Below are 17,646 nucleotides of genomic sequence, written 5' to 3' on the forward strand. Positions count from 1 at the left end.
CGGCAGGCGGACTCTCAACCACTGCGCCAGCAGGGAAGCCCTACATAGCCCTTTTTACCCCATTCAGGTTCTGACACCTTATGCTGGGACTGTCCCTGTACAAATGCCCTTCTCACCGTGCTCAAGCTGACATCCCTTGGTGGGCAGTCACCATCACCATCCACTGCACAGATGCCTCCCCCTCCACCACTTGGGCTCAGATATCCTGAATGGACCTCCTTTCTGCATGGATTACCCCTCACATTCATTTGGGCTGCTCCTTCACGATGCTCTTCACTGTGTTTTAGTGACACCCAGCTCTGGGTCATGATAGCTTTACCTTGCTCAGCCCCACTTAATGGCTTTTGGATTGAATTGTTAGGGAAGGGATGGTGAAAAAGGAAGAGGACCGGTTTACATTCATTAATTGTTACAATTATAGCCTAAGAAACCCATAGTCTTTTCTTAAGGGGCAGTGAGAGGAATGGGATTAGCAGTATAGTGGGATGGGCAAAGCTTGGACAAAGCATCTCCCAAGACAGAAACTTCAGTATTAAAGTGTATCTCTAAACTCTTTTTCCAAAATCTTTCCTGCTTAGTATTCCTTTGATTCTTAAGGCTTTGTCTTCTTAACACAATTAAGAAGACTCTAGCACATCTGGTACATAGCCCCCAATTTGCTGAATACATGAAAATAATGCATACTTCATGTCATTTGTCTGGCCTAGTTTCCCTCCATAGTAAGTATGGCTCATGTCATACATTTTACCAAAAGCAAAAAAACTTTTCTGCACCTGTGTTAAGAGCAACTAGATAGAATTGAGAAGACAAGCTCAAGTCCTTTCTCATCCACTACCAAGCTAAGGAACCTTATTTAAGTCACTCAACTTTACTGGCCCCATCTCCTCATGGGTAATAATATACATATATACACACAATATATATACATATGATATATATACACACTAGTATTTACTGTGTGCTAACGTCAGGCACAGCATTACATACATTGTTTCAAGCAATCCTCACATCAGTCTTATGAAAGAGACCCTTTTATTATCCTCATATTACAAATAAGGAAAAAATAAAGTTCAGAGAACTTAATTTGTCCAAGATTATGCAGCAAGTGGTGGACCCAAGATTTCCAAATCTCAGCTATTAAACCTGATGTCATACCATCTTAAAAACATTTTAAATTCGAGGGGTCATAGATGATTTCTAAGTTCATCCTTTTTTTAAAATTCTAATTTTAAGAAATACTTAACAGATATTAAAGTAAATGAAGTTAAAACAATGAAGTAAAAACTTTTCTAAACGTTCACTCACGCCAGCTATTATAGTAGGTACTGGGCATACAAAGTTGAGACCAGATCTTTGCCTTCAAACAACTAACATACAATCATTATACCATAATGCTGTGATGGTATTACCCACAGAATTAAAAGGAAACAGAGGTGTGGCTGAAACAAAGAAAGGTATTATAAGAGGTTTTCTGGAGGCAATCACACTTCAGTTTTAAAAATAAGGAGTTAGGCAGAAACATGACTTTCCAGGCAAAGCGATTAGTATGTGAGAAGGCACGGTTACCTTGAAACAGCATTGTGTAATTGGTATGATTGGAACAGGAGTAAACAAGGGGAGGGAGAAGGAAAATTAAAGACACTGAATCACAGGAACAGCTGTTTACCAATTCATGATAATTTCTTTTAAGTACAGTATTTTAGACCTCATATATTTAAAAGAACACGTATCTAGCAACAAATATAATGAACCCCTTGTTTATACTGGTCCAAATAATTCGTTATCAAAGAACTGCTGCCCTGTGCATAAGCCATTTGACTAATCAACATCTACATATTCTTCCTATAGAAATGACTAAGATTAACCAGCACGGCCAACATTCCTCCATTCATATATTAAAAATCTTAAATTACAAAAATGTTTACTGTGAGATATCTTATGCATACAGAATAATATATAAAACACATTTTCAATTGATAGAGTGAACAGCCAAGTAACTACCACCCAGGTCAAAAAACTATTGCCAGGGGCTTCCCTGGTGGCGCAGTGGTTGGGAGTCCACCTGCCGATGCAGGGGACATGGGTTCGTGCCCCGGTGTGGGAAGATCCCACATGCCGCGGACCGGCTAAGCCTGTGAGCCATGGCTGCTGAGCCTGCGCGCCCGGAGCCTGTTGCTCCGCAACGGGAGAGGCCACAACAGTGAGAGGCCCGTGTACCGCAAAAAAAAAAAAAAAAATTAGGCAGGACTTCCCTGGTGGCACAGTGGTTAAGAATCCACCTGCCAATGCAGGGGACACGGGTTCAAGCCCTGGTCCGGGAAGATCCCACAGGCCGCAGAGCAACTAAGTCCGTGCGCCACAACTACTGAAGCCCGCGCATAGAGCCCATGCTCTGCAACAAGAGAAGCCACTGCAATGAGAAGCCTGCGCACCACGACGAAGAGTAGCCCCCACTCGCCGCAGCTAGAGAAAGCCTACACGCAGCAACAAAGACCCAGCGCAGCCAAAAATAAATAAATGAAATGAAAAAACAATAGGCAAAAGAAACAGATACTTCAAAAATGATATCAAAATGCTAATAAATATGAAAGTCATCAGGGAACCCCAAAATAAAACCATGAGATACCATCACACCCACCAGAACGGCTCAAATTAAAGGACAAAAAGACAAAGGTTAAACAATTACAAGTGTAAGCAACAATGTGAAGCAACTGTAACTCTCATACATTGGAGTTTATTTTGGAAAACTGACATTACCTATTATTATGAACATATACTTACCCTATGGATCAGCAATTCCATTCCTAGGACCTACCCAATCAAAACATATATATGTACATACTAGAAGACAAATGTAAGAATGTTCCTAGAAGCATTATTCATAATAACCCCCAAATGGAAATAACTCAATGTCCATCAACAGTAGATGGATAAATATTATACAATCAAGAAAACAAGCAAAATTAATCTATGGTGTTAAAGGCAGGGAGTACGCTGGGAAATGGTTTGAGGGGAGCTTCTGTGGGGCAGGTAATGGTCTCTTTTTGAACTGGGTATGTTCACTGTGTAAATCCATTAAATTATGTACTAATGATATATGGACTTTTCTTTATGTTTGTTATCCTACAATTTTTAAAAGCTTACTAAGAATATTCTGGTGATTTTTGGCACAGACTTATCAGAGGTGGAACCTTTTTGTGTCAAATAGGGCTTTTTTGGTAGAAATCCAAATCCAATCGGCCCAAGAGAAAAATACTGGTTTAAACATCGAAATATGATCTACTAGAGCCAAAGTTTCAAAAGCAATCATCAGATCTTTGTCCTTCTCACCTCTCATTTCTGTTTTCTTTTGTGTGGGCTTTATTCTGTCAGGCAGTCAGGCACTCATTTTCCCATGTAACTCTGGAATTACTTCATCTTCACAGTCCAGAATTCTACTGGAAAACATCACTTTAAGTTATGACAAGTCTCAGAATTGGCCTATCTTGAGTCACATACCTTCCTGGAGCTCTTACAGCCCCATTTGAAACACTGGACTAAGAGTAGTGAAGGGTACTTTCCCAAGTGAAAATCAAGGCACTATTCTCAGAAATGGGGGAGTGAATGCCAAAGAGGCAAAAACATCTGTACATCTGGGGAAGGAGAGAGAAGAAATCCTTAATTTGCAGTTTCTCCCTGAGTTATGTCAAACTTGGTTAATAAAAGTATTATGTAACAGAGCTATCACATGATCCAGCAATCCCAGTCCTGGGTATATATCCAGAAAAAAACAAAAACTCTACTTGGAAAAGATACATGCACCCCAATGTTCATAACACTATTTACAATAGCCAAGACATGGAAACAACTCAAGTGCCCATCAACAGGCTGGCTTAAGAAGATGTGGTATATATACACAGTGGAATATTACTCAGCCATAAAAAAGAATAAAATATTGCCATTTGCAGCAACATGGGTGGACCAAGAGAAGAACATGCTTAGTGAAGTCAGAGAAAGACAAATACTGTATCACTTATATGTAGACTCTAAAAAATAATTCAAATTAATCTACATACAAAACAGAAAGACTCATAGACCTAGAAAACAAGCTTATGGCTTCCAAAGGGGAGAGGGACGACAGGAGGGACAAATTAAGAGTATAGGATTAACAGATACAAACTACTGTACATAAAATAAATAAGCAATAAGGCTTTACTATATAGCACAGGGAATTACATTCAGTATCTTCTAATAACCTATAATAGAATCTAAAAAAAAAAAACGGAATCACTATGCTATATACCTGAAACACAATAATGTAAATCAATTACACTTAAATAATTTTGTTTTTTAAATATGTAACTTTTCCTATCTAAACCATCTATGCTGCTTTGAGTCTCTGAATTACTGGGAGAGGGAAATCAACAGTTTCTTATCAGATCTCTCCACCTCCAGTCTCTTTCTCCTAGGCTTTATCTTGCATACTATAGTCAAATGAAACCTTCCCAATATATGGCTTTAGTATGACAACCCTAACAAAGGAATCCAATTCTCCATCAAAGTTGAAGATTTTTAGCCTGTCACTCATGGTCTTCCATGATCTCACCCTAATTCTTTCACAGTTACATGATACTACACCCCTCTGTGTACACAAAGTCAGTGCTTTTGAAGTGTTTGTCACTGATATATTTTAAATTATTAGGGTGTAACTGATATTTAATATGTCAGTCAAGAGATACAGGCATTAGCTTTCTTGCTACTTTTCCTTTCTGGTTTAAAAAGTATAACAAAATGATTTATGAATGCTAAATTTGATCTTTTATATATAGTTTCTTAAAGACAATATTCTTACTAAACTACGTTTATCCTTCTAAAATAAGACAATGTGGTAACTCTTCATGAAGTATGAGAGATAAAAATAGCACTTTCTTAATGGGAAGACTGTTAAGAGAACTGTTTTCTCCGTATGATTCATCCTTTTCACATGAATAAATTATTTACAGTTTATAACTTCAAATGGTTAAGTTTCAAAGACTTAGTACAGAAATTTTAGTTTTATTTTGATATATAAATAGAAACTCTAATAAGATGTACTATATATTTTAGAGTATATTAAACAAGACATGTTCATAAACAGGCCACCTGGATCTTTAGGTAATTTCTTTAGGCTGGTATCTCCATTTTTTCACCCTCAGCTAAAACTGATTTATACACATAACCAATTTACTAACTTGCTAGGGTTTCAGAATTAAAGTGATTTTTAATTAAAAAAAGAGGAATTACAGCATGACAGGAATGACACTATTTTTAAAATAAAATATAAGCTTCAATTAAACATGCAAATATATCACTATTTTTATTTTCATTTAAGTGAGTACGTTGTGGGCTAAAAAACTTAGACAAGATGTGTGATCTGTATTTTACACTTTAATACAAATTTTAGAACATAAAGTAAAACAATATTCTCTGTTCAAATCCACATATTTTTATCTGAAACATGACATTTATAAAACAAACAGCTCCTGCAACAAATGCAACATAGAAGAGTTATTTAAATTATTTTTTAATGGTTGTAGTGGAGCCAATTTTCCTCATTAAGTACCTATGGGGATTCAGCACTCTCTTTAGGTTGTTTGAATATAACCAAGAATGTGGTATTGATAAGTAAATATTATATACTAATTTAGTTAAACATTCAAGATAAAAGGATTGACTTCTGACTTAAACCTAAACCAAAAATGAATTTTGAAAATATATTTTAAAATACCCTCCCAACCACTGTTAACACACTCCTTTATGTGTTCACTCAACATTTTCCAGGAATTATAATTTTCTGTGTTTCCATAGGTCTTCCTATTGGGGCAGTTATCAATCATCTTCTTTCTCAATATATGTCTTTGCATTAACCCGTGCCATTTGCCGGGCCAAGTATCTGTCTCTCGCTGACATTACAGTTTCTTCGTTGCTCCGCTTTGCAAACTTGTTCGCTGTCTCATGTGGCGTCTCTTGTTCTTTGCCAGTCCCTTGGCATTTCTCTGTGAATCTGTGTTTTGCTCCCAGTGATGTTTCAGAACTAGAGGGTTTCTCTGGGTTTCTTTCTTTGTCCTTTTCCATGTTTCTCATTTTATTGGCTCTTTCCTGGTTAAGAAACCTATCCTTTGCCCTAGAATTTGGGCTTTCCTTTCTTTCTTGATTTCTTTCTGAAGATTGAACACTTACTTCTCGGTTTTCTCTATCTCTGTATTTATCACTGTTTTCATATCTTTCTTTCCTTGCTTTCATATGCTCTTCCTTTTCTTTGCTTTTCTCTTCCTTCTCTCCTCCTTTCTCAATGTGTTGGTCATAATCATTTCGTTGTCTGTCTCTTTCTTGTTCTCTTGAGGGGTATTTCTCCCTGTCTTTCTCCCTTTTCCATTCCCTATCATTTCTTTCTCTCTGGTCTCTTCCCCTCAGTCTATCTTCTTGTTCATGCCTCTTCCAGTGTGAATCTCTGTAACTGGCCTCTCTGTGCCTATGGGAATCCTTCTTTTCTTTTTGGTAATCACGGTCAGTGTAATAGTTGTCCTCCCTGGATTGTCTCTCTTGGTGCTGATCTTCCCTTTTCTCATGTCCTCTTGACTTGGAACTTTTTGTGTGGTATTTGGTACCATGCTCTCTTTCTTCACTAGATGACCGTGAGTGGGTATGACTTCTGTGATGCCTGGAGTCATTTTTTAAGGTCTCTGTGCCCTTTTCCCTTCTGCAGTTCACTTTATTATCTTCTTCCATTTCATCATCCTCACTGCTCTTAGCATCAAAGTCACTGTCTGCATCTGGGTTTTCCTCTACTTTCACAACTGTTTGGCGAATGCAGTTCTCATGAGGTGTTGTTCTGTCTTCTGAACTTACTTCATCGGAATATCCCTTTGATTTCTCTTCTTTTATCCCAGACCTTAAGAAAAATAATGTAACAGAAAATGCTACATTATCAATTATAGTAAATAAATGAAGTGTTCATATAAAGTTCATCAGTACTAAAGTCAATACACCTACATTATATAAACCTGCTGATTATCCCAAATTCGAAAAGGTGCTGCTGTCTATTTACCTTGTAAACATCTGCAAACTAGTATTTTCTAACCATTCCGAATATTTTCAATATTGGTAGAAATGAAAAAGTAAAAATCAGCCCTTCTGTATGGACCACTAGAACCTTCAGGCAGGGGTGTGTGCAAGGTCTTCATTTTTGCCAAGCACAGACAAAGAATAATTGGGAAAAGATATATTCTGAAGATAAGTACTAGTTTACAACATGAGGTTCAAGTTGTGGCTTTATTGGATTTTTATTTTATTTTTAAAAAATATTTAAAAATAGTCCTGGAAGAAAAAGATAAATTTTTTCACAGCAAAATGGTGACAAAACCTAATTCTAAGTATCACTAAATAATCCCTCTCATGACTGAAAAGGCACCAGCATCCTGCTCTATCCCTTGGCATCTTTTACAACAAAATGGAAATATGAGAATCTATCCAGCTATTATGATCAGTTACATTAACACTGTTTACATCACCTACATTTTCCCAGCCAATAAGCATGGTTAATTTATTTACATTACACATTTATTCTCACTAATCACTTACCAAACAAACAAAGCAACAACTATGGTTCTCTAGCAATTGCTGGCAAAAGTGTCTTGGCTAAAGGACTCACTAATAGTTAGGAATTCTATTATTAGACTCTGGGAATTGCAACTACTATATGACATTATGAAGTTTCACAGCTGGCCTCACAACAATTCCAGATGAAACTCTAATTTTTCATTCAAAAATTTCAGTCTTCAAATATGCTTTCTGAGACTCATAATTCTCATCAATTTTACAATCAAAACCTAGTAGTTGGGGTGTACTCCCTTCTCTTCATCCTTAATTCCATTCTCCTGCATCTCCTCTTTCCCTAGCAACAAAGACTCAGACCCTCTTATCTGAATGTTTCTATTCCAAAAAATGATTTCCTTAGATACAAGTTTAAGACAAATTTTACCTTCAGCTATAAACTTACACCATAATCATTTCACCATCCCCATAATATTTTATAATTTTATTCAAAAATCCTCCAATCCTTACTTTCTAGACCAGTATTAATAGAAATGTCTACAGAAATGGGAAATTCCCTGATGGTCCAGTGGTTAGGACTCAGCACTTTCACTGCCGGGGCCCAGGTTCAATCCCTGGTTCGGGAACTAAGATACCACAGGCTGTGCAGCAAGGCCAGAAAAAAAAAAATGTCTACATAGTAATGTCCATATATCTGTGCTGTCCAATATGGTAGCCACTAGCCAAATGTGGCAACGGAATACTTGAAATGTGACTGTTGTGACCAAAATTTTAGATTTAATAGAATTTAAATTTAAACAGCTACATGTAACTAGTGGCTACATATTGGATAATGTGTTTCTAAGCCCTTGATTATGTGAATCTTATGTTTTATGGAGGCTAGGTCCTATTTATGAAAAAAATATACTTCTCTTTTTGGGAGGAGATGTGGGGATATATGTATATGTATAGCTGATTCACTTTGTTATAAAGCAGAAACTAACACACCATTGTAAAGCAATTATACTCCAATAAAGATGTTAAAAAATATATATATACACTTCTCTTTTTATATACTATCTGAACATGCATGTAGAATTACTGTAAAATAAAAATAAACTTGAACTAAAAGTTTTTTAATTAAAAAACTGTAAATCCCTAGTTATTCATTCAATTAGGTCAGGTTTGGCTAACAACACAATATGCAATACTGCAATCCTCTACTTCCAGAGAGTTAAAATGATCCCACAATCAAAAATCATGAACAGTATCTTTCTTCTAAATATTCCATATGCCACATCTCACCTGGCTTCACGAAAGCTGCATGTAGGTACTTCCTCTTCACCAACTGCTTGATTTAACAGGTGCCTATAAAATCCACTGAGATCGCTCTGCTTGGTTACATCCAAACGTGCTAAGAGAATGAAAGCAAAAGTGAGAATAATATATTCAAAAAGGCAAAATGCAGTTCAGTTTCACAGGCATAGAGTATGTAACACAGTGTATGAAGTGGTGCTCTAGATGAACACATAGTACATGCTTAGACCAAGTCTTATACATTTGGTTTTCTTCCACTTAAAGTTGATAAGCACTTGCCAATTAAGCTATTTGTAAGTACACATTTTACTTAGACCTTGAGAAGCGACCACGAGTAGGAAGCAATGAAGTAAAGCACTAAGGTATTCTTTGGCCTCTGCACATCTTTGTTCTTTCTTGAATTAATGTTATTCTTTTTGTAAATGCCCAGTTAATGCTCCTTGGGTGATGTTACTCTAGTTTTCTCATCCCAGGAAATATAACTAGGATTTAAATCTCAGTTTATACTGCTTTTGACAAATGTCATACTTTCCATGCCTTGTAATCAATGTTTTTACATTTGAAATCATTTTCTAAGGCAATGACTTGTGATAATCATAGTTTTAAGCAACAAAGTGAGATGTAATTGAAAAGTTCAGTAGAAGTAATAGTTACTAAGAGTGCAACTGTGTTTTTAGTTAAAATCTCCTGTTTTATAATATACATAACATCATATATCTTGTACCCTGCATTCATATACATAAATTATGACAACATTATAATCTAAAAGTTCAGTGATGAGCAAATGGTTAACCACAGGGCAGAACTCTCCTGTTTGTTTCCTGCTACTCCTCTCCCTCTTCCATTTCACCTTCAAGTGCAGCAGCCCTCCTTTCTCTTTCTTCCTCTTCAGCTCTCTCTTGCAGTTTTTTCTTATAAGCAGATGTTACAAATGCCTCTTTATCATCAAATTCTCCCTTTTCCATTTCTCGTTCTCTTTGTATTTTCTTTTCCATTCTTTTTTCCTGTTCCTTTTTTCTGATCTCAACTGCTTTTAGTAAGTTGTGAATGTACTTGGGCTAGGGGGAAAAAATAAGATTATTTAGGAAAGAGTCAAAGATAATTAACTGCTAATATTCGATTTTTATCATGAATTTATTACTATAGAAATGCAAATAAATAGGACTGTCAACTTCTCAAAATTCAATATAAATTTACTAGCAAGATAATAAAATTCTTCTCAATAGAAATTTAAGTATAAAAACAAAAAATTATTCAAAATGTCATTTAAAAAATATCTCAAGCTAAATAGGTCATTTTCCCACTGTTTTTCTCTCCCTTTTTACAAAACGGTATTGTCTTACTTCAACAGATACGTGAATAGGAAGGCTTCTGACTAATTTTTCACATTAGTTGAAATACAATCATTTAAAATAGCAGCTTTAATATCATTTTAGAGCACCACTTTATCTGTAGATACTGTAAGATGTAAAGATCCTTAAATACCAGTCTGTGCTTTGTGAAAGAATAAGAGTGATAGAAAATTTGAACTTATTTCATTCAATCTCCACACCCTAACTTGTTTTTTCAAACTAAAAATATGACCATGTTACACGCAGATGATTCAGTTACCAGCTAGGAAGCAATAAAAAGTTATAAGACACAAACATGAACAGGAGAAGCAGCAGTACAAAGACTTTCTTAGGAAAAACTTGCAAAAAATAATCTGTAAAAGTTTTAAAGCAAAAATCCAAAATTTATAAAATTGTTAGATAATTCTCTTGCTCCTGTTAGGATACTAAATATATAGTTTCCTAGGTTCTCAATCAAATCCATACTATCTGGAACTAGGGGCTCTTCACACTTCAAATATCTAAAAGCTTTTTCTCAGATCATTCTCATGTTGAAATAAGAGTAAGTTACAAAATGCAGGTCAAGGTCAAAGAAACTTTGTATTTTCAGCTACAAACCTTTCGGTCTTTTCCCAAAAGCAATTTTGGATTACTTTCTTCCTTTTTTTTCTTCATTTCATCATAAATACTGTCATATTCATAGACAGTAGAATCTTCTGCAAGGGCCTTTTGGATTTCCAGTTTGGTCTTTAAAGAAAACATTGAACATGTTTCAAAAATATGAGCCAACTAATAGATACTACAAAAAGTCTAAGTAATCCTTTTGAGACAGGATCATAAATCAGAAATATATCATAAAAATTGTATCAATCACATTTTAAACTTAAAGCACTTAGAATAGAGCCTGACAGAGAGTTAAGTGTTCAGTAAACATTATTATCTATTCACTTGTACATAAACAGAATTATCTACAAAAGGACCAGGGTATGACTTAGAAACACCTAACCTTAATTTTGAGATACCTATATTACATATTAAACTTCCGTATCATTTTTACTTGTGTTACCAAATAAAATGTTCAAGTTTCAAATGGTAGGAAATACTTTTTTTTTTTTGGTAATTGAAAAATACTTTACTTTTAGAGATGTCACCTTCAGAATTTAAAATAAGCAGTATATTCACTACAGAAATACAAGTAGTTTAAAAAAAATTTTGTCTCTGATACGTTTTTCATAAAAATATTTTAATACGGACTTCTCTACTGGCACAGTGGTTAAGAATCCACCTGCCAATGCAGGGGACACAGGTTCAATCCCTGGTCCAGGAAAATCCCACATGCCACGGAGCAACTAAGCCCGTGAGCCACAACTACTGAGCCTGCGCTCTAGAGCCTGTGCACCACAACTACTGAAGTCTACACGCCCTAGAGCCCACGCGCCACAACTACTGAGCCCACGCGCCTCAACTACTGAAGCCCACACACTCTAGGGCTCACAGGCCACAACTACGGAGCCCGCGTGCTGCTACTATTGAAGCCCACACCTAGAGCCTGTGCTCCGCAACAAGAGAAGCCACCGCTGCGAGAAGCCTATGTATTGCAACGAAGAGTAGCCCCCACTTGCCACAACTAGAGAAAGCCCGTGCACAGCAACGAAGAAGACCCAACGCAGCCAAAAAAAAAAAAATAAATAAGGAAATACTTATTTATTTTCATTGAAGTATAACTTACATTATGATTTGAAATTTGTATACATTGTGAAATGATCACCACAGTAAGTCTAGTTACCATCTGTCACCATACAAAGTCACCAAAAAAAAAATTTTTCCCCTCATGATAAAAACTTCTAAGATTTACTTCCCTAGCAAGTTTCAAATTTGAATACTGTATTACTGACTACAGTCACCATGCTGTACATTACATTGCCATGACTTACTTTATAACTTGAATTTTGTATTTCTTTTTCTTTTTTTAAAAATAAGTTTATTTATTTTATTTATTTTTGGCCGCGTTGGGTCCTTGTTCCTGCGTGGGCTTTCTCTAGTTGCAGTGAGCAGGGGCCACTCTCCGCTGCAGTACACAGGCTTCTCACTGCAGTGGCTTCTCCCGTTGTGGAGCACAGGTTCCAGGTGCGTGGGCCTCAGCAGTTGTGGCTCGCAGGCTCCAGAGCACAGGCCCAGTAGCTGTGGTGCATGGGCTTAGTTGCTCTACGGCATGTGGGATCTTCCTGGACCAGGGCTCGAACCCATGTCCCCTGCATTGGCAGGCAGACTCCCAACCACTGCGCCACCAGGGAAGCCCTGAATTTTGTATTTCTTGATCCCCTTCATTGATTTCACCAACCCTCCCATCCCCCTCCTCTCTGGCAACCATAAATCTTTTCTCTATGAGTTTTGTTTTGTTTGATCATTTTGTTTTTTAGATTCCACATATAAGTGAAATCATATGGTATTTGTCTTTCTCTGACTTATTTCACTTAGCACGATACCCTCAAGGTCCATCCATGTTGTTGCAAATGGCAAGATTTCTTTTTATTTTTTTATGGCTGAGTAATATTCCATTTGTGTGGAATGGAATATTTTATCCATTCACCCGTCAATGGACCCTTAGGTTGTTACCATATCCTGGCCATTATAAATAATGCTGCAACGAACACACGGGTGCATGTATCTTTTTGAATTAATATTTTCATTTTCTTTGGATAAATACACAGAGGTGGAATTGCTAGATCATATGGTAGCTCTACCTTTAATTTCTGAGGAAGCGCGATACCATCTTCCATACTGGCTGTACCAATTTACATTCCCACCAACAGTATATGAGGGTTCCCTTTTCTCCACATCTTTGCCAACACTTGTTATATGTTGTCTTTTTCATAAGTCATTCTGACAGGTGTGATGTGATATCTCATTGTGGTTTTGATTATTAGTTCCCTGATGATTAGTGCTGTTGAACATCTTTTCAAGTGCTTGTTGGCCATCTGTATGTCTTCTCTGGAAAAATGTCTACTTAGATACTCTGCCCATTTTTTTTTTCCTTTTTCTTAAATTAATTTTTATTGGAGTATAGTTGATTTACGTTGCGTTAGTTTCTGCTATACAGCAAAGTTTATCAGCTATACATGTATCTGCCCATTTTTAATTGGATTGTTTTTTGTTTTTGAGCTGTATGAGTTCTTTATGTATTTTGGATATCAACCCTTTATCAGATATATGACTAGCAAGCATCTTCTCATGTTCAGTAGCATGCCTTTTATTCTGTTGATGGTTTCCTTCGCTGTGTAGAGCTTTTTAGTTTGATGTAGTTTCATTTGTTTATTTTTGCTTTTGTGCTCATTGCCTTTGGAGTCAGATCAAAAAAATATCACCAAGAACAATATCAAGAAACTTACCACCTGTTTTCTTCTGCAAGTTTTATGGTTTCAGGTCTTACACTCAAGTCTTTAATCCATTTTGAGTTAATTTTTGTGCATGCTGTACACTAGTGGTCCAGTTTCATTCTGTCACATGTGGCTGTCCAGTGTTCCCAATACTATGTGTTGAAGAGACTGTCCTTTCCCCATTGTACATTCTTCCCTCCTTTATCATAAATTGACTGACTGTATATGCATGGGTTTATTTATGGGCTCTCTATTCTGTCCCATGACCTATGTGTCTGTTTTTATGCCAATACCATATTGTTTTGATTACTATAGCTTTGCAATATAGTTTGAAATCAGGGAGTGTGACACCTCTTGTTTTGTTGTTATTTCTCCAGATTGTTTTGGCTAGTCGAAATCTTCATGGTTCCACACAAATTTTAGGATGGATTGTTCCATTTCTATCAAAAATGCCCTTAGAATTTTGAAAGGGAATGCACTAAATCTGTACACTGCTTTGGGTAATATGAACATTTAATCAAAATTAAGTCTTCCAATTCATGAGCATGGAATCTTTCCATTTATTTTTGTCTTCTTCAATTTCTTTCATCAATGTCTTATGGTTTGCCATGTACAGGTCTTTCACCTCTTTGGCTAAATTTATTCCTAGAATTTTATTCTCTTTGATGCAACTGTAAATGAGATTGTTTTCATAATTTTTATTTTTGATAGTTCATTGATAGTATATAAAAACAACAGATTTCTGTATATTAATTTTGTATCCTGCAACTTTACTGAACTCATTTATTAATTCTAACAGTTTTTTTTGGCAGAGTCTTTATAGTTTTCCATATATAAAATCATGTCATTTGCAAATATTAATAGTTTTACTTCTTCCTTTCCAATTTGGATGACTTTTATTTCTTTTTCTTGCCTAACTGCTGTGGCTAGGACTTCCAATACCATGTTGAATAGAAGTGGCAAGAGTGTGCATCCTTGTCTTCTTCCTGATTTTAAGGGAAAAGGTTTCAGCTTTTCAACATTAAGTATGATGCTAGTGGTTGGCTTGTCATATATGAACTTTACTATGTTGAGGTATGCTCCATGCATATCCACTTTGTTGAGAGTTTTCATCAAAAATGTAATGCTGCATTTCAACAAATGCTTTTTCTGCATCTATTGAGATAATCATTGATTTCTGTCCTTCATTTTATTAATGTGGTGTATTACATTGATTGATTTGTGGGTGTTAAAATATCCTGATATCCTTGGAATAAATCCCACTTGATTATGACATATCCTCCTTTTAATGTATTATTGAATTTGGTTTGCTAATATTTTGGTGAGGATTTTTGCATCTATGTTTATCAGGGATACTGGTCCATAATTTTCTTTTCTTGTGGGGTCCTTGACTGGTTTTGGTATCAGAATAATGCTGCTCACAAAAAATAAGTTTGGAAGAGTTCCCTCCTTCTTTTTTTTAAAATTTTATTATGCAGTCTCTGCAGAGACTGTCAAAAATTGCCAGTGCCGACTATATTTCAAGTCGTCATGGAAGGGTATGGGGAAAAGTTTTCAATTAGCAATATCACACCTCGGATAAACCTCATTGGCTATGATACTGCCACTGCACAAGTCCCCCCTCTTCTGTTTTCTAAAAGAGTTTGAGAAGGATTGGTATTAAATCTTCTTTAAATATTTGGTAGAATTCACCAGTGAAGCCTGGTCCTGGACTTTTGTTTGCTGGGAGTTGATTACTGATTGAACTCCTTACTAGTAATCAGTCTATTCAGATTTTCTATTTTCTCATGATTCAGTCTTGGAAGATTGTATGTTTCTAGGAATTTATCCAGTTCTTCTAGGTTGTCCAATTTGTTGGAATATAATTTTTCATTTTCTTACGCTCCTCTGTATTTCTTTGGTATCAGTTGTAATTTCTCCTCTTTCATTTCTGATTTTATTTATTTGAGCCCTCTCTTTTTCTTAGTGAGCCTAACTAAAGGTCTGTCAATTTTATCTCTTCAAAGAATCAGCTCTTCAGTTCACTGATCTTTTCTATTGTCTTTTTAGTGCCTACTTCTTTTTTTTAAATAAATTTTTATTATTTATTTATTTTTGGCTGTGTTGGGTCTTCATTGCTGCACACGGGCTTTCTCTAGTTGTGGCGAGCAGGGACTACTCTTCATTGTGCGTGGGCTTCTCATTGCAGTAGCTTCTCTTGTTGCAGAGCATGGGCTCTAGGCACGCGGGCTTCAGTAGCTGTGGCTCACGGGCTCTAGAGCACAGGGTCAGTAGTTGTGGTGCACAGGCTCAGTTGCTCTGTGGCATGTGGGATCTTCCCAGACCAGGGCTCAAACCCGTGTCCCCTACATTGGTAGGTGGATTCTTAACCACTGCACCACCAGGGAAGTCCCTTAGTGCCTATTTCTGCTCTAATTTTTACTATTGCCTTCCTTCCGCTTTGGGCTTCATTTGTTCTTTTCTAGTTCTTTTAGATTTCAGATTTTTGTTTCTTGAGGCAGGCCTGTATTGCTTTAAACACCCATCTTAGAACTGTTTTTGTTGTATTCCACAGATTTCGGTATGCTGTATTTCCACTGTCTTTTATCTCAAGGTATTTTTTATTTCTCCTTTGATATCTTCATTGCCCTATTGGTTGCTCAGTAGCATGTTGTTTAATCTCCACATATTTGTGATTTTTCCAGCTTTCTCCTTGTAATTTCTAATTTCATACCACTGTGGTTGGAATGATGCTTGATATGATTTCAATATTTTTAAATTGATTAAGACTTGTGTTGTGGCCTAGCATATGTTCTATCCTAGAGAACGGTCCATGAGCACTTGGGAAGAATGTATTCTGTTGCTTTTGGATGGAATATTCTGTACCTATCTATTAAGTCCATCTGGTGTAATGTGTCATTTAAGGCCAATGTTTCCTTATTGATTTTCTGTCTGGATGATCTACCCATTGATATAAGTGGGGTGTTAAAGTCCCCTGCTATTATTGTATTGCTGTCAATTTCTCCCTTTAGGTCTGTTAATATTTGCTTTATATATTTAGGTGCTCCTATGTTGGGTGCACAAAAATTTACAAGTGTTATATCTTTTGTTGGACTGATCCCTATATCATTATGTAATACCCATCTTTGTCTTTTATTAAAGTCTTTGTTTTAAAGTATATTTTGTCTGATATTGGTATCCCCACCTTTCTTTTAGTTTCCATTTGCATGAAATATCTTTTTCCATCCCTTCACTTTCAGTCTGTGTATGTCCCTACATCTGAGGTAAGCCTCTTGTATACAGTACATAGATGAGTCTTGTTTTTTTACCCATGCAGCCATTCTATGTCTTTTGATTGGAGAATTTGGTCCATTTACCTTTAAAGTAATTACTGATATGTATGTACTTATTGCCAACTTGTTAATTGTTTTCTGGCTGTTTGTAGGTCCTCTCTGGGGAAATACTTTAATGTTCCTCCTCCTGCTTTCAGGCCATCAAAATCTTATCTAGAGTTTCAGGCCAGCTCACCCTCTACCTCTTAAACGAGACCATCTCTGAGGGCTTTTTACCCCCAATTAGGTCTTTCTTTTGAAGTCTGATGGCACATTCTGTACTGCAATATATAGTTCCTAAGAATACTCCTGATGTTATTATTTTCTAATTATTTCACAAATCTTAGCCTCTTGTCCCAACTTGTAAGTTCCTGAGGTACCGAAAGTACACATTTTAACTTTTTCTTTAATTGGTACATTGCCTAATGCAATGCGGAACATAAAAGTGATTCTTTTAAGTGATAGGGTGGATAGTATAAATTATTCAAAGAACTGACCTGATATTCTCAGGTTTTTATGTGTCAACAATTAGACTGGAATGATGTACATGCCAAATTAAAAACTTTCTGGAATATTGCTTAAGATATTAAAAAATAATAATTTTTAAAAACATTTCAACATTTACTTTAACCTCAGAAAAACAATAATTCTCCTGCCTATATGGTGAATTAGCACTGCTGCTCCTTGCCCAAAACCAACCTGGAAAACTCAGAGGAGGAAAACATGGAATCCAAGAAATCATCACCATCACACCAACAA

At 36.2% G+C, this 17,646-nt stretch overlaps 1 protein-coding gene and 1 non-coding gene across 4 annotated transcripts in view; both read right to left on the reverse strand.

Moving 5' to 3' along the window:
* Positions 1 to 5,336: 5,336 nt before the first annotated feature.
* The window catches only part of NSRP1 (nuclear speckle splicing regulatory protein 1), a 66,597-nt gene continuing 54,287 nt past the window's right edge, over positions 5,337 to 17,646 (reverse strand). For 2 of the 3 annotated variants that reach the window (XM_060133014.1, XM_060133016.1), the window contains exons 4-7: positions 10,818 to 10,946; positions 9,719 to 9,926; positions 8,857 to 8,965; positions 5,338 to 6,910 (exon numbers count right to left, since the gene is read on the reverse strand). In XM_060133014.1, the coding sequence (XP_059988997.1) occupies positions 5,848 to 6,910; positions 8,857 to 8,965; positions 9,719 to 9,926; positions 10,818 to 10,946 (1,509 nt within the window). In that variant the 3' untranslated portion in view covers positions 5,338 to 5,847. Of the gene's footprint in view, positions 6,911 to 8,856; positions 8,966 to 9,718; positions 9,927 to 10,817; positions 10,947 to 17,646 lie in introns of all 3 variants that reach the window. The other variant, XM_060133015.1, reaches the window with a different exon arrangement.
* LOC132512393 (U4 spliceosomal RNA) lies at positions 15,055 to 15,194 on the reverse strand. The gene has a single exon (XR_009538123.1). It is a non-coding gene; the product is annotated as a U4 spliceosomal RNA (small nuclear RNA).

The sequence above is a fragment of the Lagenorhynchus albirostris genome, chromosome 20, assembly GCF_949774975.1.
Source record: "Lagenorhynchus albirostris chromosome 20, mLagAlb1.1, whole genome shotgun sequence".
In the NCBI taxonomy this organism is placed as follows: domain Eukaryota; kingdom Metazoa; phylum Chordata; class Mammalia; order Artiodactyla; family Delphinidae; genus Lagenorhynchus; species Lagenorhynchus albirostris.